At 45.9% G+C, this 26,938-nt stretch overlaps 1 protein-coding gene across 4 annotated transcripts in view; it reads left to right on the top strand.

Annotated features, from left to right (window-relative positions):
* DYM (dymeclin) overlaps positions 1-26,938 on the top strand; it is a 231,024-nt gene that overhangs the window by 39,528 nt on the left and 164,558 nt on the right. For all 4 annotated transcript variants that reach the window (XM_077346761.1, XM_077346758.1, XM_077346762.1 and 1 more), the window contains 4 exons: positions 1,343-1,476; positions 13,149-13,221; positions 20,868-20,993; positions 26,135-26,277. In XM_077346761.1, coding sequence (XP_077202876.1) covers positions 1,343-1,476; positions 13,149-13,221; positions 20,868-20,993; positions 26,135-26,277 — 476 coding nt within the window. The remainder of the gene's footprint in view (positions 1-1,342; positions 1,477-13,148; positions 13,222-20,867; positions 20,994-26,134; positions 26,278-26,938) is intronic.

Genomic DNA, 26,938 nt, shown 5'->3' with positions numbered 1-26,938 from the left:
TTTGCTCATGTAACTTTTTGTATTAATTCCTGGCGTGTCTGTTACACAGGGCAGCAACTGTCCCATTATTTCTGAGGGTGGGAAGGGTAGGCCATAAAAATGACGTCCCAGTTCTTCTTTCGTATGTTTATGATCTGTGACTCAAAAGTCCTTGGAGCATAAAAATGTAAGATAATGATTTAGCAATTATTCTATGATTTTTTTCCCCCATTTAGAATGTAGCAACTGCTTCTGATGTTGAGCTGCCAGCTGCCTAGCTTGCAAAATAAACATTTGTTTTTCAGCTTACATAATCATTTTAGGAGTCTTTAAACCAGCTTGAAAAAGATTTGCAGTTAAACCTCAGTTTGTTTTTAAGCCAATGCATAATCCTGAGAATGTATTGCACATGAGTAAAAATATGAAACCCTGCTTCTCTTTTTTCCTTGACAGAAGAAGGGTATTATGCTTTACACTGCTGAAAAGTATCCCGTTCTGGCAGTAGGGCACAGATAATTGTTTAAATTCTGCCCTTATTCAATCTTAAGGAGATCTTGGAGGAAAGGAAAGAAGCACACGGAACAGATGTTTCCAATGGTGCTGCTTACTTGAAACAGGAAGGACTGTCTAGGCAAATTCCTGAACTCATGTTTTTATCATAGAATAGAATCATAGAATGATAAGAGTTGGAAGGCACCTCCTGGGTCACCTAGTCCAACTATGCAGGACACTCACAACCCTATCGCTCCTCCACTGTAACCTGCCACCCCCTTAATCCTTCACAGAATTAGCCTCTCCGTCAGATGGCAATCCAGCCTCTGTTTTAAAATCTCCAAAGATGGAGAACCCACCACCTCCCGAGGAAGCCTGTTCTACTGAGAAACCGCTCTGTCAGGAACTTCTTCTGGATGTTGAGACGGAATTTCTTTTGAATTAATTTCATCCCATTCATTCTGGTCCGTCCCTCTGGGGCAAGAGAGAACAACTCTGCTCCATCCTCTACATGGCAGCTTTTTAAATACATGAAGATGTTTATCAAATCCCCTCTCAGTCGTCTCCTCTCCAGGCTAAACAGACCAAGCTCCCCCAACCTTTCTTCATACGTCTTGGTCTCCAAACCCCTCAGTAACATGGTGATTCCTAGTAATGACCTTTAGATCTAATTCTGAACTGTAGGGTGTAGCTCAAACCCACATAGTGGGGCCAATGTAGACTGCTGGGTGTATTGTTCTTAAAAGCCAGGGAAAGGCCCAGGTTTGCATAGGAAGTGTGGGGGGGGGGGGGATGAAACAAGAAAGACACATATTGCAGGTAAGGAAAAACTTTGGGGTGTATGTCACTGTCACCTTCCTTTCTTTTCTAGTCACCTCTTCATCTGGCAAGCCCACAATGCCCTGTTTATTATTTGCTGCCTGCTCAAAGTGTTGGTCTGTCAGATGTCGGAAGAGGAACTGCAGCTTCATTTTACCTACGAGGAAAAGACACCGGGATCTTACGGTAAACATTTAAGAATCCTAAGGAAGCAAATAACTCCATACTATTGCTGAAAGTTTCTTGAGTACTGTAAAATGAGATGTGCTTTAGAATCATAGAATCAGAGTTGGTCATCTGGGTCATCTAGTCCAACCCCCTGCACTATGCAGGACACTCACAACCCTATCACTCATCCACCGTAACCTACCACCCCCTTGAGCCTTCACAGAATCAGCCTCTCTGTCAGATGGCTTTGAAGTATTCTATTTTTTTTAAATTTCATGGAGTGTGGTTTTTACATTGTTATGATGACTAGACTAGACAAGAGAAAGCCTACTCCAAGAACCTTTGAGCCCATTAAAAAAAAAACATTAAAAAGGAGAAAGAAGAGTTGGCATTTATATCCCACTTTTCACTGCCTGAAGGAGTCCCAAAGTGGCTTATAATTGCCTTAACTTCCTCTCCCCACAACAGACATCCTGTGAGGCAAGTGTGACTGAGAGAACCCTGACAAGACTGCTCTCTGAGAACATCACTATCAGGCTGTGATGACCCCAAGGTCACCCAGTTGGCTGCATGTGGAGGAGCAGGGAATCAAACCCGGCAATCCAGATTAGATGCCGCCGCTCTTCACCACCACACCAAGCTGGTGTATTAACCACCCTTTCTTCTGGAGCTCAAAGTGGCTTACAAAGCTAGATAAAAGAATGAAACACAGTAACCAAACACACTCCTAAGTAAAACCATCTTCAACTGCCTCCTAAAGATGAAAAGTCAGGGGCCCAGGCACACCTCCCTAAGAAGGTTATTCCATAATTGCGGGGCTTCCATTGAAAGACCCTCTCTTATGTTCCCAACCAAATGAGCTTCTTTGATCAGTGGGTAGACAGGAGGGCCTTAATTCCTGGGCAGGAACAGCAATGGAGAAGACAGATCTTCTGTATCCATGTAGATTTTAGTATTCCTTTTAGATGCAGATAATTGTGATCAGTTTATGTGCATGAACACAGTCACGTTTGCCGTCTTCACTGGCAGTCTTCAAGCAGTGGCTGGACAGATACTTCTCATGGATGTTTGAGGCTGATCCTGCACAGAGCAGGGGCCTGGACTAGATGTTCTGGATGGCCCCTTTCCAACTCCAGCATGTGCATGTACAAATTGATGCAATACTCTTTCCAACTCTGAGTGTAGATTCTGGCCGAAAGCAGGAGAATTCCCTGTGATGTTTTGATTAGTTTCTCTCCAAACACTGGCTGGCAAGTGGGGCTGTCCGGAGTGCTGAAGACGTTTCTAATGTTGACGCAGTGGACAACGTCTCTCTGGGTTTACCTGTTCTACTTAGACCTTTAATTTATTGATCCTGGGCATGGCTCCTTCTCTCTGTGTCTAAATGCCAACATTTTCTGGAGACATCTCCCTGCCTTCTGTGTTATGGATAACCCATTGGACCAAGGGAGTCCTTATATAAAGAGCAGAATGGTTAGATATCGAAATTTCACAGTCAGAACTGTTCAGCAGTGGAATCGACTGCCTAAGGTGTTGGTGAGCTCCCCCTCAGTGGAGGTCTTCAAGTAGCAACTGGACAGATCCTTCTCCTGGATGTTTGAGGCTGATCCTGCATTGAGCAGGCGATGGGACTAGATGGCCTTGATGGCCCCTTCCCACTCTAGGATTCTATGATTGGACTAGATGGCCAATAAGGCCCCTTCCCATTCTAGGATTCTATGATTGGACTAGATGGCCAACAAGGCCCCTTCCCACTCTAGGATTCTAGGAGTCTACTAGTTTAGCAGTGGAATGGGCTCCCCCTCACTGGTGGTCTTCAAGCAGCAGCTGGACAGATCCTGGATGCTCTAGGGCAGGGGTAGTCAACCTGTGGTCCTCCAGATGTCCATGGACTACAATTCCCATGAGCCTAGGAATTGTAGTCCATAAACATCTGGAGGACCACAGGTTGACTACCTCTGCTCTAGGGCCTTTTATTCTATGAATCTTCTTTTGGAAGCCTTTAATTGTTTTGCCCAAACTTTCCTTCCCAGAGTCCTTTGCTCTTGAGCCATCTTGGGTGTCAGCAGAATTGTCTGCCTGGACGTGTTTGCAATTCCTCAACTGGTTCTACTCAGGCCTCAGCAGACAGGCCTGAAGTGTGGGAAAGGGCCATTTGGTTGCTAGGCAATCTTGTTAAAAAAAAATTATCACTCAAGTCACAGCTGCTACCCAGTCGGAGATAAGGCATTGTAATCATGCAAACAGGAGTGACTGAAAGAATGGAACAGCATGTTGGCAAGTGAGGGTTGTGCCTTGGAATAGCATTTAAAGGGTTTTCCCCAGGACAATTTGTCCAGGGAAGAGGCATTCCCCTCCCTCCAAAACAAGCTAGCTGATCTTATGTTCCCCAAACACATTTTCTCCTACCTTTCATCTTTTGAAGAGCTTCTCATGTATATTCTATAGGCATTTGCATAGGGAAACACCTTTACATCCTGACACACCACAGTGTACTGACACCAGGTGCACAGCAAAAAGTAGGGCAGTGCTTCTCAACCTTCCTAATGCCGCGACCCTTTAATCCAGTTCCTCATGTTGTGGTGACCCCCAGCCATCAAATTACGCAAGTGTTCCTTCACAGAAATTAAACCGAAACTGACCAATGGCGTGAAGATCCATTGTTCGTGGTTGTATATAAATTGGTTTTTCCCCGGGGTTTCTCAGTTCAGCTCTGCCTCTTGTCCCACCATGCCAGTCTCGCTCTTTTCCGCTGCTCCAGACAGACAAATACTCTATCTCTATCTACCCCGCAAGGCTGTTGTGTGGATGGTGCCCCCAGCCAAGCTGCTTGCCCTGCCGCAACCCCTGTGAAAGGGTCGTTCGACCCCCAAAGGGGTCCCAACCCCCAGGTTGAGAACCATTGCTGTAGAAGAAGTTCTCTCTGCCAACTCTCCACCCTTTGCGTTATTTTATAAACAAATGGCTGCAGATGCCCCAGCAGAGTGTACCTTTTGTCACACAGTTGTCATGCATGACTTGAGTGCTCAGAGATCCCCAAGGACACGAAAAAAACAGACTTTGTTGATGACTGATTAGGGTGGTGGGATTTGCTCACTTGCACGTGGGGCACATGGTGCAGAGGAGCTCCCACAGAGAGCGCAGACACTTTTGTAGGATGAAGGGGACTACATATGAAACTGACTTATAATGACTCAGATCATTGGCCCGTCAGAATCAGTATTGTCGACTCAAATTTTCTGACAGAAAGGCTGGTTTTATGAACTTCGGCAGATTGCGAGTGGGTGGGCAGGAAGGGATGTGCCTGTGTTTGTCTCTAGTGCAGGGGTAGTCAAACTGTGGCCCTCCAGATGTTCATAGACTACAATTCCCATGAGCCCCTGCCAGCAAATGCTGGCAGGGTCTCATATGAATTGCAGTCCATGGACATCTGGAGGGCCGCAGTTTCACTACCCCTGCTCTAGTGCATCCTTCCTTGCATCCCCAGGGAATTGCTGATCGCCACTGTGGGATGGTAGGTGAATTCCCTCCAGGCCAGGCTGGATTCTGGAGATTTTTGGTGGGGAGCATCACTTGGGCATGCAATTGGGGGTCACTGTGGATGGGCAGGTAGTTGTGAGTTCCTGTATCATGCACGGGGTTGGACTTACATGACCCTGGAGATCCCTTCCAACTCAAAGTGGCAGTGGCTTTCTGAGATCTCGGGAAGAGGTCTTTCACATTGCCCACTGAGCGGCCTTTTTTTTCTCTAAATTGAACGTTCTGCATGCAAAGCAGAGGCTCTTCTGCTGAGCCACATCCCCTCCCACATTGGAAAGAGCAGAGGACAAGGCGGTACCTTCTACCCACACTGCACCATGGCATAGCTCTGCCCATGTCAAGTGCAGCGGTGCTTTTGGGCAGGTCTACGGTACAGGCCTGTCCTTGGCTTAGTTCTTGCCTGATCCCCTCACATTCCCCCCCCCCTCCCCTGCCGCCTTTAGCAAAGAATGAGCCAAGAAACTTTTTGAGGTCTAGTAATGTGAAGGAATGAGAAGGCGTTTGGCTCTCTCCAGTGCTTTTCCCTTGACTTCAGTAGCATCTGGCATCCATTTCTTTCATGTTTTATGCATTTGATTCTGATAAGCATGCCAGAGAGAAATGCGGGGGTGGGGGGATGCCTTCTGCCGCATCAAGATGCGTCGTCGGGCCATGAATCTCCATAGGGCTCCGTAGGACGTGGACTTGAATTCCATTCAAGGTTGTTAAATTTTGCAAAGATTTACTGAAGGCGAAAGCACAGCTTCATATTAATCATGCGACTGCCAGTCGCGCACACCAAGCAAAAAGCTGGGCTGTTTTATTCGTGTATTTTAAAGGTTTCTGCATCACCTTTAGAGCTAATGATTGGCAAGATAGTTACCGTGGAGGCATCTGTCTCCATATTAGGCTTTCTCAACCAGCGTTTTGTGAAACCCTGGGCTTTCTTAACGGCCCTGGAAGGGTTTCCCGAATAAGAGGGAGTTAATACCTGCTCTGCGAGCATGAATCTGCTGAAGGTTCCTGGGCCTCGGGAGGCACACCTGACCTCGACCAGGGCCAGGACCTTTTCGTTCCTGGCCCCTACCTGGTGAAAGAGCTCCCGGACGAGCTGCAGGCCCTGTCAAGACTCTGCAGGGCCTGCAAAATGGAGCTCTTCTGCCAAGCGTTTGGTTGAGGCCCAGCGGGGAGCCCCTGGGGTATACGATCTGGTCCTCCCCAGCTCCTACTGCAGTGCTAGACTGTGTTGGGGGCCTGTTTCCATCTCCCAGCCGGTACATATTTCATCGATATTAAGATCGATGCCTGGAATTTGGGAAATGATTTTTAAAGTTATTGAGTACTTGTGTTTATACCTGTTTAAATTGTTTTATTGGGGGTACTTTTAACTGATATAGCGTTTTTTTGTTTTGTTTTTGTGAACCACCGTGAGCCAGTTTTCTGGGAGCGGTGGTATAGAAATACAATAATAAATAAATAGAATAAATAAATGATGTAGTTTTTAAATATGTTAAACATTTATTGGGTGGTATGCCCATCTGTGGTCATTTTGATCCACCAAAGATGGCCAGTGATGGTCCTGGAGGAAGGGGAGGGGGCCCTGGGTGGGCAAGTCCACAGCTCTGCTTCCCAACTGTATTCTGCATGATTGTGCCACCTCTGGGGTTTCTTGAAACCTGAAGAATGTTTCAGGGGTTTCTCAATTGTAAAAAGGTTTAGAAAGGTTGCTCTATGACGGGTAATCAAACTGTGGCCCTCCAGATGTCCATGGACTACAATTCCCATGAGCCCCTGCCAGTGTTTGCATGCAGCCAGCTGGGTGACCTGCTAGAGCTGTTCTCACAGAGCTGTCAGATCTGTCTCAGTGCCAACTAACTCACAAGATGCCTGTTGTTGCGAGGAGAAGGCAATTGTAAACCTCTTCGAGACTCCTTCTGGTAGGCAAAAGTGGAGTGTGAAAAACCAGCTCTTCTTGTGTAACGCTTAGGGGACTAGGCCTTTTAATAAGGAAATACTGAGGATCTATAGACTTTCTAGGAGATGAATAGCCTGCCTTTCAGGGAAAACATGGGGTAATAGCTTTTCAGAAAAAGGGGACTGAAAAATTGAGATTGAAATAGCCACACTACCCCGTAGACATCTTTTAATTCTGTGGGGCTGTCCTAGGAATACCCTGACCTGGTTAGCCCGGGCTAGCCGAATCTCATCAGATCTCGAAGGCTAAGCAGGGTCGGCCCTGGCTAGTCTATGGATGGGAGACCTTCAAGGAATACCAAGGTTGTGCCTTTGAGGCAGGCAATGGCAAGCCACCTGTCAACGTCTCTTGCCTTGAAAACCATATACTGTTGCCATAAACTGGCTGGAACTTGAGGCCAAAAACAAACTAACAATGCTGGGAGGATGAAATACTAGCGTGGACAGATATTACCATGATTCAGCTGCTGGCTGACATCTGTGTTGATGGAGAAACGTGGATAAGATTATAAAGTTGCTATCAAGAACGGCAATAGAATTGAGGTTCTTTCATTCCCTCCAGGTAAATGCATGGTATGAACAAGGAGGAGTGGGTGGGTGTTAAATTGACTTTGGAAACCTAAGTGCCGACTTGCTTAAAAACCAGGCGACGGGCCACAATTAAGACAAAACAACAATGCATAGCGATAAAACCATCAAAGGAAAACCTAATGCAACACCAACAGTCTCTGTCTGAGGAACAACAATAGCAGCAGGGAATTTAAGTGAATAAAGAAAAGTCCAACCTGGAAGGAGCTAGATTCAACCCCAGGAGAACCTTAGAGATCAACAAGACGTTGAGGGGATAAACCAGCCTTTCTCAACTTTTTGACTGTTGAAAACCCCCCAAAGTATTCTTTAGGTTTTGAGAACCTCCAGAAGTGGTGTGATCATGTGGAGCATTCCACTAGACTGGAGCCAGTGCCGAAAAGACCCTGTCCCTGGCCAAGGCCAGTTGGATTCTAGCTTTTCTATTGCAAACCAACACAGATACCTTCGGAAACAATCTGGAAAGAGAAGTTTTGCATCCCCTGCCAAGAAGAAAAGAAAAGCCTTCTTCAGATGCACAGAAGATATTTCTGAAACCCTGCAACGTCAATAGAAAATATTGGTGTTTTATTTTGGCTTGGCGGCGTGATGGAACCACCCAAAGACCTAAATGATCATGTGCCCCCCAACCGTATTGTGCACGGTTGTGCCCCTTCTGGGGTTTCTTGAAGCCTGAAGAATATTTCAAGAGTTTCTCAATGGGGAAAAAAGTTGAGAGAGGCTGTTCTACAGGATCTCTGCAAGTCAGCGGCAACTTGATGACACTTTATTTATTTATTTAGGCTCGTGGCAGGTCACAGTAGTCTAAAATCCCATTAAAAATTCCCCAATAAAAGACTCTAAAACTCATAACATGGTGGACAACAGCCCACTCCCACCCCTACAACCAAAGGTGTTGAGAAAGTGGATCAAGGATGTTATCCACTGTAGGTCCCGGGGAGGGGGGGCATAGATCTACTCCACTGACCCTAGCCTCAACCATAGACCCGGTGGAAGAACTCGGTTTTCCATCCCTAAAAGCTACATGAGAGCACAATAGAACCAAAAAAAAAATGTCCAGGTTCTGGAATGTTTTCCTTCCCACACTTCTTGTCCATTCTGGTTGTTTCCTTCCCACACTTCCGGCCTTGTAGCCCTCTCCCTGCCTCTCAAGTTCATTCTTGATATCCAAGAAAATGACTGCTGTGCCTCCCTCCACCCCACATTTTTCCCTTTGTCTTTTTTTCTCCCTGCAGCTGTCATTTTGATTTTTTTTTTAAACTGGCAGTTGCATCGTTCTGTAATTCATGTATTGCAAGTTAAGGCCCTATTGTCAGGGTGCCTCTGCCCTGTATTTCTGCATCGCCATAAAATAAGTGTTCAGATTCAGATCTCTAGTGGCTCATAAAAGTAATTGCTGCTGTCTCCAGTGAAAATGACTGGTGGTGTCAAAATCCTTAACCCACCATGGAGAGAGAGCCCGCAAGAGAGAGAGAGAGAGAGAGAGAGAGATTCCCACTAGCGTTTACACACGGACTTCCTTGTTCTTCCAGCCTGGGTTAGGACATGTGCTGAGAACAGACCAGTGAAATACTTTCGCTAAAATTGCATGCAACTGTCCCTGGGGTGCCTGCTGTCGATCTGGGAAAAGAGGTTGGATTTCTCATATCAAAAGACAGACAGCTAAACACTGAAGCAATTTCGTATGCCCTGGCTGTGGTTCTTAAGAACAAGGTCAGCCAGCCGGTAGCTCATTGCAAGGCAACAGCCAAGCAGGAGCTTTCCCCATCAAGAGAAATACCACGGGCCAAAGGGGATGCTACGGCAGGCGTAGGTAAAAGGCTCCCTTGTAACGCTGCCAGTGCCCTCTCTGTTTCATTGGATACGCCCTGGTGAGCAGAATCTGCAACGGAATGAGCCGACTAGCATGGCTAGCACGTGTATTTGTTTTGAGTCGTGCGGAAGCGGCTATGTAGGGAAATGTTTTCTCCTTGGCCACTATCTAGCCTGTTAACGTCATAAGGCGGCGTACAGACGGAGCATAGTGGAGGGCGCTTTTCCAAGTGGTGAGACGTTCAGGGGCTTCGCTTGTTCCATATAGACCAGGGGTAGTCAACCTGTGGTCCTCCAGATGTTCATGGATTACAATTCCCATGAGCCCCTGCCAGCAAACGCTGGCAGGGGCTCGTGGGAATTGTAGTCCATGAACATCTGGAGGGCCACAGGTTGACTACCCCTGATATAGACGAGCACCCAAAATCATGACACTTTGTCCCATTGAGCTTATTCTTAACAGTGAGAGGGCTCCTACAGGCCACAGCGGATCCTTCCAACTCTATGATTCTATGCTTCTATGAACCACTTATCCTGAATCAGTTTCCTGACGGCATGGGCGCGCACACATGCCCACACACAGGCTCTTACTGCTTCCCGTGTGACTTAATTTGCGTCTCCCCTTCCTCCCAAAGCTTGTTACAGCTGCTTCTTCCTCCATCCCTGATTGGCATCACATTTTGAAGGCAAGAGGGAGAGTGATTCTCATTAGGGAAAGCCTTCCCCATCATTAAGAACTTGGCCGTCGTTTTTGCGAGTCCCCGACTGCACATCGGTCCACCAGGCGAAACCATAGAGATAGGCCCGTCACCGCTAATCAGGGCAGCAGAATGTACAACAGCCCGTTGGCCAGAAAAAGTGGCATTTAACCGCTGTGTTTTAACAGGCAGCCTGACATCTAGAAGGTGTTTGTGTGTGGTCTCTCGGTTTGGAACAGGGAGCCAGAAACCAGGAAGCGAAGAGTTCCTCTTTGGTGCGATCTCTGCTTTCACTGTGATCGTCTGCCAGCTGATTGTTTCCTGCTTTGGTTTACCCCTCTATAAAATTGGGATAATTTCCTCATTTGGGATGTTGGGCGGCCGGGCTAATGCTTGCATGGAATATGCCCTTTTATGCCCAGGCATAATTCTCTAAACATTTTAAATGGTGCCTTGAAAAGCTGACTAAATTTATGTAAACTCCAGGATGTCAGAGTGTCCCCAGATAAACACAAGGATTTAATCCTTTTGCCTTTGGATTCTAGCAGAGGAATCAAATGAAAGCAATTAAACGGATCTTAATTTTTTAATCTTTTTGTTTTTTTCTTGAGAGAAAAACACATCTTCCTTGCTTATTTTTTCAGCTGTGCTATCCTGATAGCAATTTGGTGGGGAAGAGCTACATGGAAAGAATTGCTAATTACATCCCAGTTGCTATTCTGTCCATTTGTATGACTCGAACCTGTGATAATCTTTACGCTTTTGAGACCCGGGGGCTCACTTTTAACCCCGTTCTGCAACATGAGAAATGTCTTTGAATTTTCTACTTTGTGCTTTCATGTTAATTCTCTTTCCTTTTTCCCCCATTGATCTTTTCCCCTTCCCCTCTTTCGCACTCTCTACGGAATTTACAGAAATTTACCGAAAAGCAGTAAAGACACAAATAAATCAGAGGAGGGTGGGGGCCCTGCTATGATGTAGCCAGTTCAGTGGGACCCAGTTGTGAGTCATAGTCTACTGATTTAATCAGTGTGACTTAATCAGCGTTGCCCAACCTGTGGGTTGGGACCCAAAAATGGGTTGCGGATCAGCCGTCCATAACGGCCTCTGCCGTCCTTTCCATCGTTCTCTCTTGTATGTCAGAAATCAAGACTCGGAAACAGTATCTTCCCTGTTATATGTTAGTTGATATTTTTCCTTCACTGTGAGTGATTATGCACAGCGGTGGCTGCGCCTGGCCGCTGTTGATTCCTAGCGGCGTGGCAGCATGCCCTGCAGCATCCCATGGGGGAAGAAATCCCCTGGCACTACAGTATACCCTAGAGTTGTGCATGCGCGCCTCATGGAGGGAGGGATCCCACTGCACGTCCGCCATGCCCCAAGGTCCGCTGCGCCTCGGGGGGGGGGGGGATTCCAATGCAGGATGGTGGGATAGCGGCAAGCCACCATCATGGGGGTGTAGAAACTATCCATTCGGCTCTGCGGCAGTGTCAAGCCGAACAGGGCGTTTTGTGTCCCTGAAGGGACACTGTAGGTATCTGAACGGGGCGTAGGTGTCCAAATGATGTCCGAACGGGGCGTTTTGTGTCCCTGCATGAACACCTTCACTGTCTGGGCGCCTGCTGGCTGCCGCAGCAAGACAGAGAATGCAGAAGATTCCGTGATCCCTTGCTGCGGGCCATCTGAGGCTCTGATTTAGGCCAGGGCCGAGAGGAGGCCGGGATGGCAGCGATGTCGTGCGTATGCAGGGATTAGCCTTGCTGCCTTGTTGCCGCCACCCTGGCCTTTCTGCCCCGTGCATAATTGGTCTGTGTGTACTTGTTGATTAAGTCTGATGTTTCCTGAAGGTTACGAGAGTAGAGTTTCCTAGAATATTTAGGTGGATTAGAGGGCATCGTGGGGAAGGAGAGGGAGGTCGAAGCTGGAATGTAAATGCCATATGCAAAGGCCACTTGTTTGGAGTTCATAGTAGGGCAGCTGCCCCCTTGGTGTGATGGTTGTTGAAGTCTCCAAAATATTTGGTCAGCCACTACGGAAAATGGAATGCTGTCCTAGATGGATGTCAAGGTCATAGCTTACCTAGGGTAGCGATCCCCAACCTGTGGGCCACGGACCACATGTGGTCCGTCGACTAATTGGAGGTGGGCCGCTAAGGACGCCGCCTCCCCCCCCCCCCCGGCCCTTTACAACCCACTTTGGGTGTCATTGTCTCCCATCACTCCCAGATGGGACTATCTCATTGCAGAGAAACAAGCTCAGGGTTCCCATTGATTTGTCATTGTCATGAGTTAAAATTTCCATGAAAATAAAATGTTCATTGTTGTGGCGTGTCTGTATCTTATTTTGAAGGGATGTTTAAACATTACCATAGCGATCAGAGAGCGTTAGGGCAGTGGTTGAGAGTAGAGGAGTAAACTACCCCCCCTCCCCACCGGGCCTCAGTAAAATTGTCAAGCGTTGAATGGTCCCCGGTGATAAAAAGGTTGGGGACCACTGACCTTAGGGCATCACAACAGTTGGGGCTAGCCCTGGATGGGTCACCATACCAGGTCAATTTAGACTTGTGAGTCACCATACCAGAAAGGCTGGGAACCACTGACGTAAATAATTTTTGTGGTCCCTACAGATAAAGACAATATCCAGAAGTGGTCGGGTGAAAGTGGCATCTTTACTTCCGGCACATCACATCTTACTTCTGTTTCCCACTTGCCCTGATAAGTTGTCCAAAAAGCATGCTGGCAAGGACTCATGGGAATTGTAGTCCATGGACATCTGGAGAGCCACATTTTGGCCACCTCTGCTGTATAGGATCTGAGCCAAAATTCTCATGTGGCATAGGGCTCTAATCAACAAGGGATCTTAAATGTGTCCATAGTAACAATGGAGAGAATCCAGAGGCTGGAATTTTGAGAGCAGCCGATCTCCTCCTTCCTCAAATATTAGCCCTTTGTTTGGAACAGATGTTGACTAAACTTTGCATCGGGGCTGGTGTTTGTATTTATTCAGTAGACAGCAGTCTGAACTGAAGTTGTAAAGGGAGGAAGCCAAGTTACGATTATTAAAGCATCGAGTAATAGAACTTTTGTCTTTTCTTTTTAGGCTCCGAAAGCGAAGACCTCATGGAAGAGTTATTATGTTGCCTCATCCAGCTGATTGTCGAGATTCCTCTCCTGTAAGTTTACATCATAAAACTGTCTGTCTTCGGCTGCAGCGTCTCGGCCTTCTTTGAGATGCACCCCCCCGTCCTCCCCGGTTCCAGAACTCTGGAATACATAGACTGAAACAATTTAACACCAGGCTAGCTTTCATAATAGCTGGCCAGAACACACAGAGCAATACTGTCGCCCCTGCTAATGTTTGAAATGTGGAAGCAATCTTTTTGAGTCTCACAGTGATATTTAAGACCAAAAAGAAAAAGAAAGAAAGAAAAGCCCGGATAAAAACTGAAATTGCACGCCCAATCTGATGTCTACCAGGCATTGCCAAGGCCCCTTCCCTGTCTCAAGGAGCAAAACTTTTGAGTTCAGTTTGTAAGCTCCTCAGGGCCAGGGGCCTAGTTTTCTTTGATGACTTAGAATCATAGAGTTTCAAGGGGTCCTCTTGGGTCATCAGAATGCAGGAAATTCACAACTACCTGCCCACCCACAACTACCTGCCCACCCAATTCCATGTCCAGATGATGCCCCTCTACCCCGAACCAGAATCCCTGACCAGTCTGGTCTGGAGGAAATTTGCCTTCCAACCACGACGTAGCAATTGGCCTTTCCCTGAGCATACAAGAAAGGGCCACAAGCGCCCATCACCGACACAATCCCTCCTGCCCAGCCACTCACAACCTGTCTCACAGTTTGTAAGCTCCTCCGGGTCAGGGGACTGTTTCCCTTTGATGACTTGATTTTTGTAAATTGTTAGTGGATATTGATGGTGCTGTATAATTACACCTCTGGCCTTCTTCTTGAAGGGGTGGGTTTAAGCAGCTCCTGTGAAATGGGAGTAAAAATCTCAACGGGTAGCAGAGTCGGCTTGTGGTAGGACAGCTAGATTCTGGTCCATTAGCACAGCGGTCCCCAACCTTTCTGAGGTCAGGGACCACCTCCGGGGATGAGGGGAGAGCCGACGGCTCGGGTGCTGTGCAAACGCGCGCATGTGCGTTGTCACCACCAGGTGGCGCTAACGTGCATGCGCACAGTCGCCACGCATGCGCGTTTTCACCACCAAAGGGCGCAAACGCGCATGCGTGGCAAATGCAAGCATGCGTGTTTGCATCGTCGGCATGCTGGCAGCCGCGCCTGCCTCTTCCCTTCCTTCTCACTGTGGTGGGGGGGGGGGAGACAGGCACTGCTGCCGACCGGGGGTTGATGACCCCCGCATTAGCAGCTTAGAAACCAACAAGAATTTTCCTGGTGCCTTTTGAGAGTCTGGACAAAGTTATTATTATTATTATTATTATTACATTTATTTCCCGCCACTCCCTACATAGGCTTGTGGCGGGTAACAGCCGTCTTAAAATCCCCCATTAAAACTCCCACTAAAAGACTTTTAAAAAATTCTCAACACGGCGGAAAATACCACTCTCCCCCTACCCAATCAAGGACGTTAGAGAATGGAGAGTAGTGGTGTATACTTCAAACCGTATCAGAGGCAGTTTGCCATTGTCTGCCTCTGCTTCGCCACCCTGGGCTTTCTGTGTTTTCCAGGCTGTTTGCCCAAGCTCTTTTTGGGGGGGGGGGGTGACTTTGGGGATTTTTTTGCGTCGCTGCTTTCCCTAGAATTGGGGGATTGGACAGCCATTTAGCATCCTGATAAAGATACAGCTGTTTTCTTTGGAAACCTTCCTATCGTGAAACACGGTTCTGCCGTCACCACGTTAATTTTTTGGGCCGCTGCGGTCCAATCAGTCGGTGGCATGATTTAGGGGAAGTCCTTCTGATTATGCGGAGAGGCATTGTTGGCACTTCCTGGAACAGTCATACTTGTGTCTGGGGCAGATTAGAGGAAATACTGAGAGGTGAAAGGACGGAGTAATATATAGACACATTCATAAATCATTCTCTTTTGTTGGAAGGCAGCTTGGAGCACTGTGGTCGTCTGACTCTGTTTAAAAACTAATTCTGTAACTGCAGCTGAGCTCTATTTTAAAAATAAAATCCACCATTTGTCAGGATCCGGAGCATCTTGGAAGCCGTTCCATGCTTATAAGCAAATGTTAATTTCGGATTTCTTGAGCAGCAGCCCCACTGAAAGGCAGAAATGCCCTTGACATCAACAGGCTCTTCAAATACAGGTTTTGATAGGCCCTGAGAACCAGCTGTGCTGTGCTCATAGTACGGTGCGGCTCAGCAAATGGGGGTATTGAAGACACTTCTGCAGATTGGCCTGATTTGGCCTGTAGACCAGAGGTTTTCCATCACTTGTTTCCCCAGTTTGGGTTGCATATCAGTCCTTTTATCTTAGGTATTTATATCCTGCCAAAAATTCACCAAAAAGGTTCTTGAGAGGGCATGGAGCTGCAGGCCCTTCCGGAGCTCTCTGAGTTCTGCAGGGCGCGCAAAACAGAGCTCTTCCACCAGGCGTTTGTCTGAGGCCAGGTGGTGACCTGGGGGCTAAGATCGGGCCCCTCTCCCCTGGGGACAGAGGCCAGTATTAGACTCGCCCGGTTCCCCAGGTTGTTCCATCCTATGCCCAATTATCCATCTGCTCCCTTTTGCCCATCTAGTGGGCCTGCGTGGGAACAGCTGTTATTTATTGTAATTGCTGTCATTGTGAGTAAATAATTGTTTATGGGTTTTTTAAATAGTTTTAATGTATTGATTTGTATATGAAATATTGTAAACCGCCACGAGCCGGTTCCCCGAGAGCGGCGGTCATACAGATCAAATAAATACTTTATTTTACTGTATCCAGCCAATCATCTCCAGTGTCAAGTCAGTGCTGGACAAGTGGCCTCACCCACTTTCCAAGAATATTTGGTGAGCACCAGGAAAGGTGGTTGGTGGATGAGCGCCAACTTGAAGACCCCTGCTCTGTATGTGCTCTCAGCACTACAGTTTGTTGGCATCATCCATGGGAATAAAAGATTCAGAAGAGTGCATTGGTGGGGTGGTTGTTTGCTTTACAAAAGGACCAATCCTAGGGGTGAAGCATGACACTGCACAGTTCCATATTTACTTAGAGGAGAAGGTCTGATTGAGGCTCACTCCATTCACTCCCAATTCACTCCATTCACTGATAGATAATAAATTATTTTTATGCGGTAAACATATTCAGGGACGGGAACTGCAAATACTGGAAGTCTGCACTTTACCCCAAGCCTCAGAATGATTCATAAACAAGGTATCTTAATTCTCCCTTGTAGCCTCTGAACAGCCTCCCTTCCTTTTTGTGGAGGTGGGAGAATTAACTGGTAATATTTCCTCTCTGTTGAGAAAACCGTGCCAGCAGAGGTCATTCTTGGACTCTAACTTTCAATTACGTTTTCTTTTTAAAGGGTAATTAGGATGCTTCCCAAATATTTCTTGACAGCCCTAACTACTGTATTCTTTGCATGCATGTTTGCTATTAGTGGGTGTTATTTGGGATCCATGCCAAAGGGTGGGGGGATCATGTTCGTATTCAGCTCTTGCTTTTGTGTGTCCTGAGACAGAGAACTCAGCTTGCTTTTCCAGTCCTCTGAGTTGACCAATCCTTTCTGGTAGACCCTCAGGAAGCACGGCAATCAGACTCTTTTCCTGTATCATTTGGAACGTGTTCATCAGCTGGCAATCTTTCAAAATTAATGACCTTTTAATGCTTCCAGCAAAATGAGTTTTCTGGGTTGGGCATGAAGTGGCAAAAAGCCCCCATGAAGAATCAGAAGTGGCAAAGGTTCTAACGTCATTTCAGAGGACAGCCATATTGGTTTGCCTTAGAAGAGCTAGATTTAGATTCAGCAAGATGTTTGGAAGCAATAACCTGGCTAGTCCAGAACAGCCAGATCTTTTCAGATCTCAAAAACTGAGTAGTGTCAGCCTTGGCGAGTATTTGAATGGGAGATCACCAAGGAAGATCAGGGTCTCCATGGAGAGGCAGGCTAGGCAAACTACCTATGCCCATTTTTTACCCTGAAAAACCTTCAGGATTGCCTGGTTATTACTTGGATTAGAGATCACCAAGGAAGTCCAGGGTTGCTACACGAGGCAAGCAGTAGCAAACCATCTCTGAATGTCTTTTGCCTTGAAAAACTTTCAAGGTTGCCTGGAAAGTTGGGAGACTACCAAGGAAGTCCAGGTTTGCTATGCAAAATTACCTTTGAGCATCTCTTCCCTTGAAAAACCTTCAATGTTGCCTGGTTACAAAGCAAAAAAAAAAACCATCCATTGCAATGCATATATAAGCTACTGCTTCAATTTGAAACAGAAGAAGATGTGGAAAATGCATGATTAAATGGATGCAGAATTTTAGAAAGCAAATGCAGAATGGGAACAGCTGTGGGATAAACAAATCAAGTTCACTATCAGTCAGATAAAAGAAAATTTGTACAAATGTTTTTTTCTGATAGTATATTACCCCAAAAGGACATTGAGAAATGAACATAAACAATAAAGGAAAATGCTGGAAAGTCTAAGAGATAAATGGAACTTTTTATCATATGTGGTGGACCTGCAAAAGAAAAAATTCTGGAAGGAAATACATGAAGAAATGCAAAATGTATTAACATGAAGAATTTCTGTGGATACTAAGGCTATGCTATTGGGAATGTTGTCCAATGAACTACCATGTCTTGGAAGAGGTATTTGAACATATGGTGACAGCAGCTAGAACTATTTATGGAAAAGTTATGTTTGCCCAAGTGTAATTGGCATAATAAACTAGCTGAATAATGGCTAAATACATTATATTTGACAAATAGATCAATATCAGAATTTGAGGAAAGGTGGAAAGTTTATTATGAAAGCAGCAGTTAAATTTACAGTGAGAAACATTTTAAAATAATATCCAATCTTATAAAGAATGGGAAATTGAATAGTAAGAATTATTATGAATTATTATTGTTTTTGGATTATGGTATAATAATACTTGGGATTTTAGTTAACTTGATAGCGTGCCAAAGTGGATATGCAAACGTAATAAGACGTTTAATGGAATAAGTTGCAATGATTAAAATTAAGTTAGTGGTAAACTAGTGTTAATTTTTAACCATTGTTAAGATTTAGATGAGACAGGGATAGTGCTGTTGGTTTTAGCTTGTCTTTTTTTTTCTGTATACACAATATATAGGAATCTTTAATTTGATCTATATATAATATTTTTCTTTTCTATTTTCTCCCCTTTCTAAAATAAAAAAAAATATATCTCACGGAAGGTTTTCTGCAGGCTACGTTTAAGAATTCTTCTGTCACCATTCGCCAGAAGGACACAAAAACTGAGTTGAAAATTATTAGTTGTGAAAATCTGATTTGTAGGCTGACTCTGCAAACCAACTAATGAAGCTTTTGAGGCCTATGTGAAAAATGAGAATGATGCTTAGTGACAGCATGCTCTTTATATTACTGAAGATAATTTCCCCTTTTCCCCCAAGGATTCAGTTATTGAGGGGAAAAACCTTGGGTAGAAAGTAACATAAAACTTTTATGGTCTTTTTCAATGTTGCCGCAGCCAGCTGGGGGCCTCCTAGCAGCTCCTTTGTGGCTGGGGTAATATTTAAGGAGCCTCGTGGGTGATAGTCCATCTTGGCCCATGCTTCTTGGAGTTTGGGAGCAAAGCAGGGTTGGCCATGGTCAGCGCTTGGGTGGGAGACCACCAAGGGAGGCTAAGAATTCTACTTGGAGGAAGCAAGTGGTAAATCACGGCACTTGCCTGGAATGCCCCTTGGATGGGGCTACCATGAGGCTGTTGTGACTCTGTGGCATGCTCTCCTTCTTCATAGGTCACCACTCACCTTGTGGGAAAGTATTACCGTTGTTAGATAACAGCTGATAAGTAAGTTGGGTGACAGTCCCAGAGCACTGCTCACTTGGCGAAGGATAGAAGACATTTGTTTATTTGTTTGTTTGTTTGTTCATTTATTTATTTGTTTGAGATTTCCATACCGCCCTTCCCTACGGCTCTGGGCGGTTTACATTAAACATTGTGGAAGGCTTCCGTGGAATATTATAATGCAATAAATAACAATCATAACATAACATGGCGTAACATCATAATATGATACCCAGAACAGTGTTAATAACAGAACAATGACAATCCGTGGGCAGGTCAGATTTGTCAATCATGGAAGGGCGTCTGGGGGGGGGGGACCAGCGGATGTTTGGGTTGGTCGGCCTCACGCAAATGTCTGGTGGAGGGGCTCCCTTTTGCAGGCCCTGCGTAATTGTGGAAGAGGGGCTTTTCTTGTGCATTGGTGATCAACCTGAATCCCAGTCTGGGGGCTTCTCTGACAGGCTGGGGGTCTATTATAATGTGTCAGACTCCATTGGAAAGATCCCCCTTTCCTGCAGTAGTCCTCCAAGACTTTCCCCACACCCCACCCCCAATGTTACTCTTATGGGTCTCCCTCCTCCAGGAGGAGGATTTCAAGGGTGCATTTCGGGGCTGCCTGGGGATGCGTGGAAGCTGGGCTGAGCATTCGATCTTCCCAGGGGCGGAATTCAGATGGGACCCAATCCATTGTGCTTCATCCCACAGAAGAGACCTTTAAAAATAAAAACTTAAAAGCGTAGAACTCAAAAACAAAGCCGGTAAAACCACAAATAGCCTGCAATGCAACAGTTCGCTGGAGGGAGCGGTTAACCTATCACCCATGAACATCCCATGAAATGAAATGGTACAGTCTCTGCAGATTGTTATTATTTGGGAGGGGGTGGCAGTCTGAGCTCCAGTCAGGTTGAAGTTCCCAACCTTGTATTCTCAGGTAGACTTATTGCCCAGATCAAGACTGTGTTTGCAGTCAATTTTACAGGTGAATGACATGCATGGGAGTGAATGACATTTTCAAGTGGTGCAGAGGGTTGCCAGCTTTGAGTTGGGAAATGCCTGGAGATTTTGGGAGGGGAATCTGAGGAGGGCGGGGTTTGGGGAGGGGAGGGACTTCAGTGGGGCAGAATGCCGTAGAGTTGGTCTTCAAAAGTGGTCATTTTCTCCAGGGGGGAACTGATCCCGCTTGCCCTGAAAATAAAGTGCAGTAGCACCTTTAAGACCAACAAAGATTTATTCAGGGCGTGAGCTACTGGACTCTGATTTTATTGTGCTACTTCAGACCAACACGGCTACCCATTTGAATCTATCCTGAAAATAGAGGTTATGGGCCTAAACATTGCCCCTACCAGTCCCAGCCAATGTTACGTCATCACAAAACTGGGGAAACATTCCTGTATGTGAGAAAGGAAGAAGTTGATGGGTTTTGGCAGGAGCGTCTACAAGCATTATGTCGTTCCTGTCTTTATAAAACGTTTCGCTGAACGCAGGAAGTTGATAATTAGCATTAGCAGTAATCAGACCTTGTGCTAAGGAGTTGATTGAACGGAGTCAGAATTGCCTTGTACATTTGCGCCAGTGACATAAACGGAGGGCGGGTGGTCTTTAGAACACAAGGCAGAGGGAAAGTGGTCATAGGAACAGGAGAGTACTATTTAAGCTTTGCCTGTTTGAAAACAAATCCTAGGAGAGTGTCTGTCATTTACTTTTGATGGAAGCCTAGAGTTATTCTTAGTCTCCAGGGCTTTCTTGCTCCAGCACGCAAACACATTACTTTCTGCTTAATTTGCATATAATGGAAAAATTCAGCGACCGAATGCCTAGTTTGGTGCTCATTGACTCTTCTTTTTTCTCCTACCCCCTTTGCAGAGACATAACGTACAGCATTTCTCTCGAAGCCGTGACGACCCTGGTGGTTTTCCTTTCCTGCCAGCTTTTCCACAAGGAGATTCTACGGGAGAGCATTGCGCATAAGTATCTCATGCACGGCCGATGGTACGTCCAAATACAACGGTCACGTCCTACATCGATTATTTTCATTCTCGGGCTTCTCCCATGCTCCTGCGTTTCACTCCTCATCAAAGTAAAAGTAGTTTTCCAAATGGTGCTGAAGCATCTCACTGGCAGACAGTGAACGAGAAAATACTTGGCTCATTCAAGAACGGAGTACTGAGGCAGGACAAATAGAAGTTGGTGCTAGTTGTTGAGTACGGGGAGAGAAAAGCGGCATATAAGAACCAACTCTTTTTCTTCTCTGCCCGAAGGAGTCTCAAAGCAGCTTACAGTCGCCTTCCCTTGAATAAATCTCCCCACAACAGACACCCAGTGAGGGAGGTGAGGCTGAGAGAGCCCTGATATTACTGAAGAAGAAGAGTTGGTTCTTATAGGCCGCTTTTCTCTACCCGAAGGAGTCTCAAAGTGGATTCCCTTTCCTCTCCCCACAACAGACACCCTGTGAGGGAGGGGAGGCTCAGTCAGAACAGCTTTATCAGTGCTGTGATGAGCCCAAGGTCACCCGGCTGGAGGCATCTGGAGGAGCAGAGAATCGAACCCATTTTGCCAGATTAGAAGTCGGCGCTCCTAACCACTACACAAAGCTGACAGGTGTTGGGGATGCTTCCCTTGCAGGACTGGATGCACAGGATGAGCTGTGATAATCCTCCTGCTAACGTCCCCCCTCACACACCCAGTTCTGAATAAGTTTTGCTTTTGCAGGGTTTGTTTGGTAACGACAAACCCATCACACCCCGAAATACTAAAATCCTTCGGTTTAGGATCCCAAGTATCTCTGCCAGCTCATCCAGACACTTCCATCAGACTTTTTGGATTTGTCGTTTCTTGCTGCGGCTGTGTAGATCCCATCCTTGTTGTTGTTAGTTGCGAAGTCGTGTCCGACCCATCGCGACCCCATGGACAATGATCCTCCAGGCCTTCCTGTCCTCTACCATTCTCCTGAGTCCATTTAAGCTCACACCGACTGCTTTAGTAACTCCATCCAGCCACCTCATTCTCTGTCGTCCTCTCCTTCTTTTGCCCTCGATCGCTCCCAGCATTAGGCTCTTCTCCAGGGAGTCCTTCCTTCTCATGAGGGGGCCAAAGTATTTGAGATCCCATCCTAGATGCCCCCAATAGATTTGAGGGGGGGTGTCAAAAGTTTGCAAATCATTGCCCTCAGGGAATGTTAGGCTGTGGGATGGCAGGCTTTGTGGGCAAGCATAGATTTCATTGTACCTGGATCTGGATTTTTTCCTAGATATCAGGAAAAAAAAATTCACAGTCAGAGTAGTTCAGAAGGGGAATAGGCTGCCTAAGGAGGTGGTGAGCTCCCCCTCACTGGCAGTCTTCAAGCAAAGGTTGGATACACACTTTTCTTGGATGCTTTAGGATGCTTAGGGCTGATCCTGCGTAGAGCAGGGGGTTGGACTAGATGGCCTGTATGGCCCCTTCCAACTCTATGATTCTATGATCTCCCGTGGTCCAAACACAACCATGCATCACCTTTACCACGTTCACCGTAATGCTTTATAAAGGCGGTTTATGGCTGGCTTTGATTTATGTCTAACAGAGCTCCTCTTTACCACTAAAGCCCCGAGAAGAGATTGATTATAGTCACATAGCGCTGTACGCTAGCAAAATACTCCTGTGTGGTCAACATGTCAAGGGAGTGTGGAATCTGATGGATATTTCCTTTCTCTGAATAAATACATCCTGGATACGTGGGGGAACGGGGAAGAGGGAGAGCAGAGAAAGATTCTGAAGCTTAAATCACTATGATGTTGACAAATGTAAACCATATTTTTCAACTAGGGACCACAGTCCTGCACAGGAGTTCACGGAAGCTCCGCAGGAGGTGCCCCTTAATATATCTTCATAAAGTTCTCTCTGCTTTTTTCCTTCCCGCTAACCACTGAACACATGTGCAGGCTCAGTTTATGACTAAGGGAATAATGGAAGCCTTAAGTCAGGCTTTCTCACCCGGGATTTCATGATTTGTTAAACGCTTATCAAGTGATATGGCCATATATGGTCATCTTCACCCACCCTCTCCTTCCAAACTGGCCTATGATGGGCCGGGAGGGGAGGGGCCCCAGGTGAGCGGGTACACATCTAAGCTTCCCAACCATATTCTGCCAGATGGCACCACTTCTGGGGCTTCTCGAAGCCTGAAGAATGTTTCAGGGGTTTCTCAATGGTAAAAAAGGTGAGAAAGACTGCGTTAAGTGAACATCTTAACACAGCCTGCGGTGCCGCGGGCACTGCGGACTAAATAAAGCCGTAAGGGCTTAGTGGGAGGAGTTAGGGAGGGCTCTGTCCGGGATGAGGAAGGGTGCCGATTGGCCCCTTCCTCTGGACAGACCACCGGCCGGGCCAATCTGCGCCTGCCGATTGGCCCAGCCGATTCCTGCCCTGAACGTGGCTCCTATTTTCAGGCTTAGCAATCTTGACCTTTTTAGATAAAAAGCAAAGGGTTTGTCAGTGGCAGGCTACAAGACTTCGAATTGATCATTGCCTGTATATACGTCTTGTTGGGCCTTGGCACGTAGACTCACTTCATTATGCGGTTCACCCATCTCTGAACCTGGAGTATCAAAGCTTCCAGATTCTTGGAGTGTGAGGACTTGTTTTGATAATGTCTTTGATACTCTTTATGGATGCATCCTTAAACATGCATTAAGGAGTTCCCTGAAGCCAAAGCAGGATTTTTGGACCGTCGCCTAGCTTTGTTCAATTGAAAAATCACCAAAAGGAAAAAAAAAAAGATAGTGATCACTTCCCATGACAGCAAATGAGTATAGTATTTAATTATTTTTTCTTTTCTCTTTGCCCTCTAAACATTTGGAACTGTGACAGTTTTTCCTATCAAATCCAAATATCTGCTTACCTGTAGCATAAGACACAATACGGCATTTATGTTCATGGGCAACTGCAGAAGAATCAAATCTTGAGGAGGTTTAGAGTTCAATTGGTAAGAAGAAGAAGAAGAAGAAGAGTTGGTTCTTATATGCCGCTTTTCCCTACCCGAAGGAGGCTCAAAGCGGCTTACAGTCGCCTTCCCATTCCTCTCCCCACAACAGACACCCTGTGGGGTGGGTGAGGCTGAGAGAGCCCTGATATCACTGCCCGGTCAGAACAGTTTTATCAGCCCCGTGGCGAGCCCAAGGTCACCCAGCTGGTTGAATGTGGGGGAGCGCAGAATCGAACCTGGCATGCCAGATTACAAGACCGCACTCCTAACCACTACACCAAACTGGCTCTCTGCCCATGAGGTTGGGAGTTCAATCCCAGCAGCCGGCTCAAGGTTGACTCAGCCTTCCATCCTCCCGAGGTCGGTAAAATGAGTACCCAGCTTGCTGGGGGGTAAAGAGAGGTATATTCTTAGAAAATTATTTCAGTTTGAAATCAAAACATAAAAGATAGGTAAGTAGACAGACAGATTGATTAATTGGAAAAAAAATGTGAGTTCGGGGGCAACTTTAAGACCAACAAAATTTTATTCAAGGTATGACCTTTTGTGTGCATGCTCCCTTCTTCGGATACATTATAATGTATTATATTATAAATTTGTTTTGCTGCTTCAGACCAACATGGCTACCCACTTGAATCTTGATTGATTGATTGATTCAGATAGGTAGCTCTGTTGGTCTGAAGCAATAGAACAAAGTTTGAGTCCAGGGGCACCTTTAAGACGAACAAAGTTTACTTCTGGGTATAAGCTTAACTGCCAGTATCTGATGAAGTGTGCACACACACAAAAGCATATACCAAAAAGTTTATACTTACATATATATACATAAAGGTAAAGGTATCCCCTGTGCAAGCACCGAGTCATGTCTGACCCCTGGGGTGACGCCCTCTTGCGTTTTCATGGCAGTCAATACGGAGTGGTTTGCCAGTGCCTTCCCCAGTCATTACCGTTTACCCCCCAGCAAGCTGGGTACTCATTTTACCCACCTCGGAAGGATGGAAAGCTGAGTCAACCTTGAGCCAGCTGCTGGGATTGAACTCCCAACCTCATGGGCAGAGCTTTCAGACGACATTTCTGCTGCCTTACCACTCTGCGCCACAAGAGGCTCATTATATATACATAGACTCACATAAATGTGTGGGTATGTATGGTTGGACAGATAGAGGTGGGTGGGTTGGTGGGTGGATGGATGGATGGATGGATGGATGGATGGATGGATGGATGGATGGATAGATGATAGATAGATAGATAGATAGATAGATAGATAGATAGATAGATAGATAGATAGATAGATAGATAGATAGATAGATAGATAGATAGATAGATAGATAGATAGATAGATAGATAGATAGATAGATAGATAGATAGATAGATAGAGTTGGAAGGGATCTCCTGGGTCATCCAGTCCAACCCCCTGCACTATGCAGGACACTCACAACCCCATCGCTCATCCACTGTCACCTGCCACCCCCTTGAATCTTCACAGAATCAGCCTTTTTGTCAGATAGCTATCCAGCCTCTATTTAAAAATTTCCAAAGATGGAGAGCCCACCCCAGAAATGATACGATAGTTTGTGAAGATCCAGGGAAGTTCATTGCAAGACGAATTTTCCATACCTCATATGGAGATTTATGATAGCGATCAATCTTCTGGATTCTGCTGTTAATTAAATGCTGCTAAATTGTCAATTCTGTTTTTATCACGCTCTATATTGTTAATGTTTGATGTTTATATTTACTGTGTTGTTTTTAATTCATTGTTAATTCTTAACCGCATTGTGTACACCGCCCTGAGCCATTCTGGGAGGGCAGCCGTGGTTAAGAGCAGCAAACTCTAATCTGAAGAACTGGGTCTGATTCCGCACTTCTCTTCCACATGAAGCCTGCTGGGTGAGGTTGGGCCAGTCAACAGTTCTTAGAACTCTCTCAGCCCCGTCTAACTCACAGGGTGTCTGTTGTGAGGAGAGGAAGGGAAGGCGATTGTAAGCCACTTTGAGACTCCTCCAGGGAGAGAAAAGCAAGGTGTAAAAGTCTCCTCTTTCTAAATCTCAGTAAAACTAGATCTAAGAAAGCGTTGCCTAGAGAAAAGCGCAATGCGAGTTAAAAAATACGATGTGTAGTTGCAGAATTGTTACAAACAGAACTAAGTGTGCGTCTCTTGGGTTTCCAGCCTCCCGTACACCAGCAGACTTGTGAAAACGTTGCTGTATAACTTTATCAGACAAGAGAGAAGCCCTCCGCCAGGCGCTCACGTCTTTCAACCAGAGTCCGATGGAGGTGGACTTCTTTACGGAATTGCTTCAGGAGTAGCAAGTGAGTCTCTGTGATATTGTTGTTGCTTGTGTGTGCGTGTCAACAGGAAATTCTGAGAAATCTAGATGCACTGGGGAACCAATATGGCAATAAAATATCCAAAATGGACTTATATGGAGTCTTCTCTCTTCCGTAATTCTTTATTCTTTATAATTTCACACAGGTCCCGACGCGTTTTGCCTTATAGCGTTTTTCAAGGGACAGTGGTTTTTATATTTAAGGACCAACTTCAACTTTATAAAGAAATCTCCTGAGTATAAGATCATACTAACAAGTCTGGAGCACCACATGCTACATTTAGCTATTGTTAGTATGACCTTATACTCTTGTCAAGAGATTCCTTTAGAACGTTGAAGTTGCCCCTTAAATATAAAAACCATTGTCCCTTGGAAAAGCTATAAGGCAAAACACGTCGGGACTTGTGTGAAATTATAAAGAATAAAGAATTACTGAAGAGAGAAGACTCCATATAAGTCCATTTTGGATATTGTATTGCCATATTGGCATCTAAATTTCTCTATATTTGTTTCTTCGCTGGGACCCCCCCCCCCTCCCAGTTCATTATTTTTGCAACAGGAAATTCTGGGCAACGATTCAGCCCCATGGCTTCTTCTCTGCAAGGAAGGAGTTTGTGAGTGACGGAACAGCTAGATTCGGGTCC

Source organism: Paroedura picta, chromosome 7 (assembly GCF_049243985.1).
Source record: "Paroedura picta isolate Pp20150507F chromosome 7, Ppicta_v3.0, whole genome shotgun sequence".
Taxonomy (NCBI): Eukaryota; Metazoa; Chordata; class Lepidosauria; order Squamata; family Gekkonidae; genus Paroedura; species Paroedura picta.
Note: the sequence above shows the minus strand (reverse complement) of the source record. Positions and strands in the feature narration are given on the sequence as shown.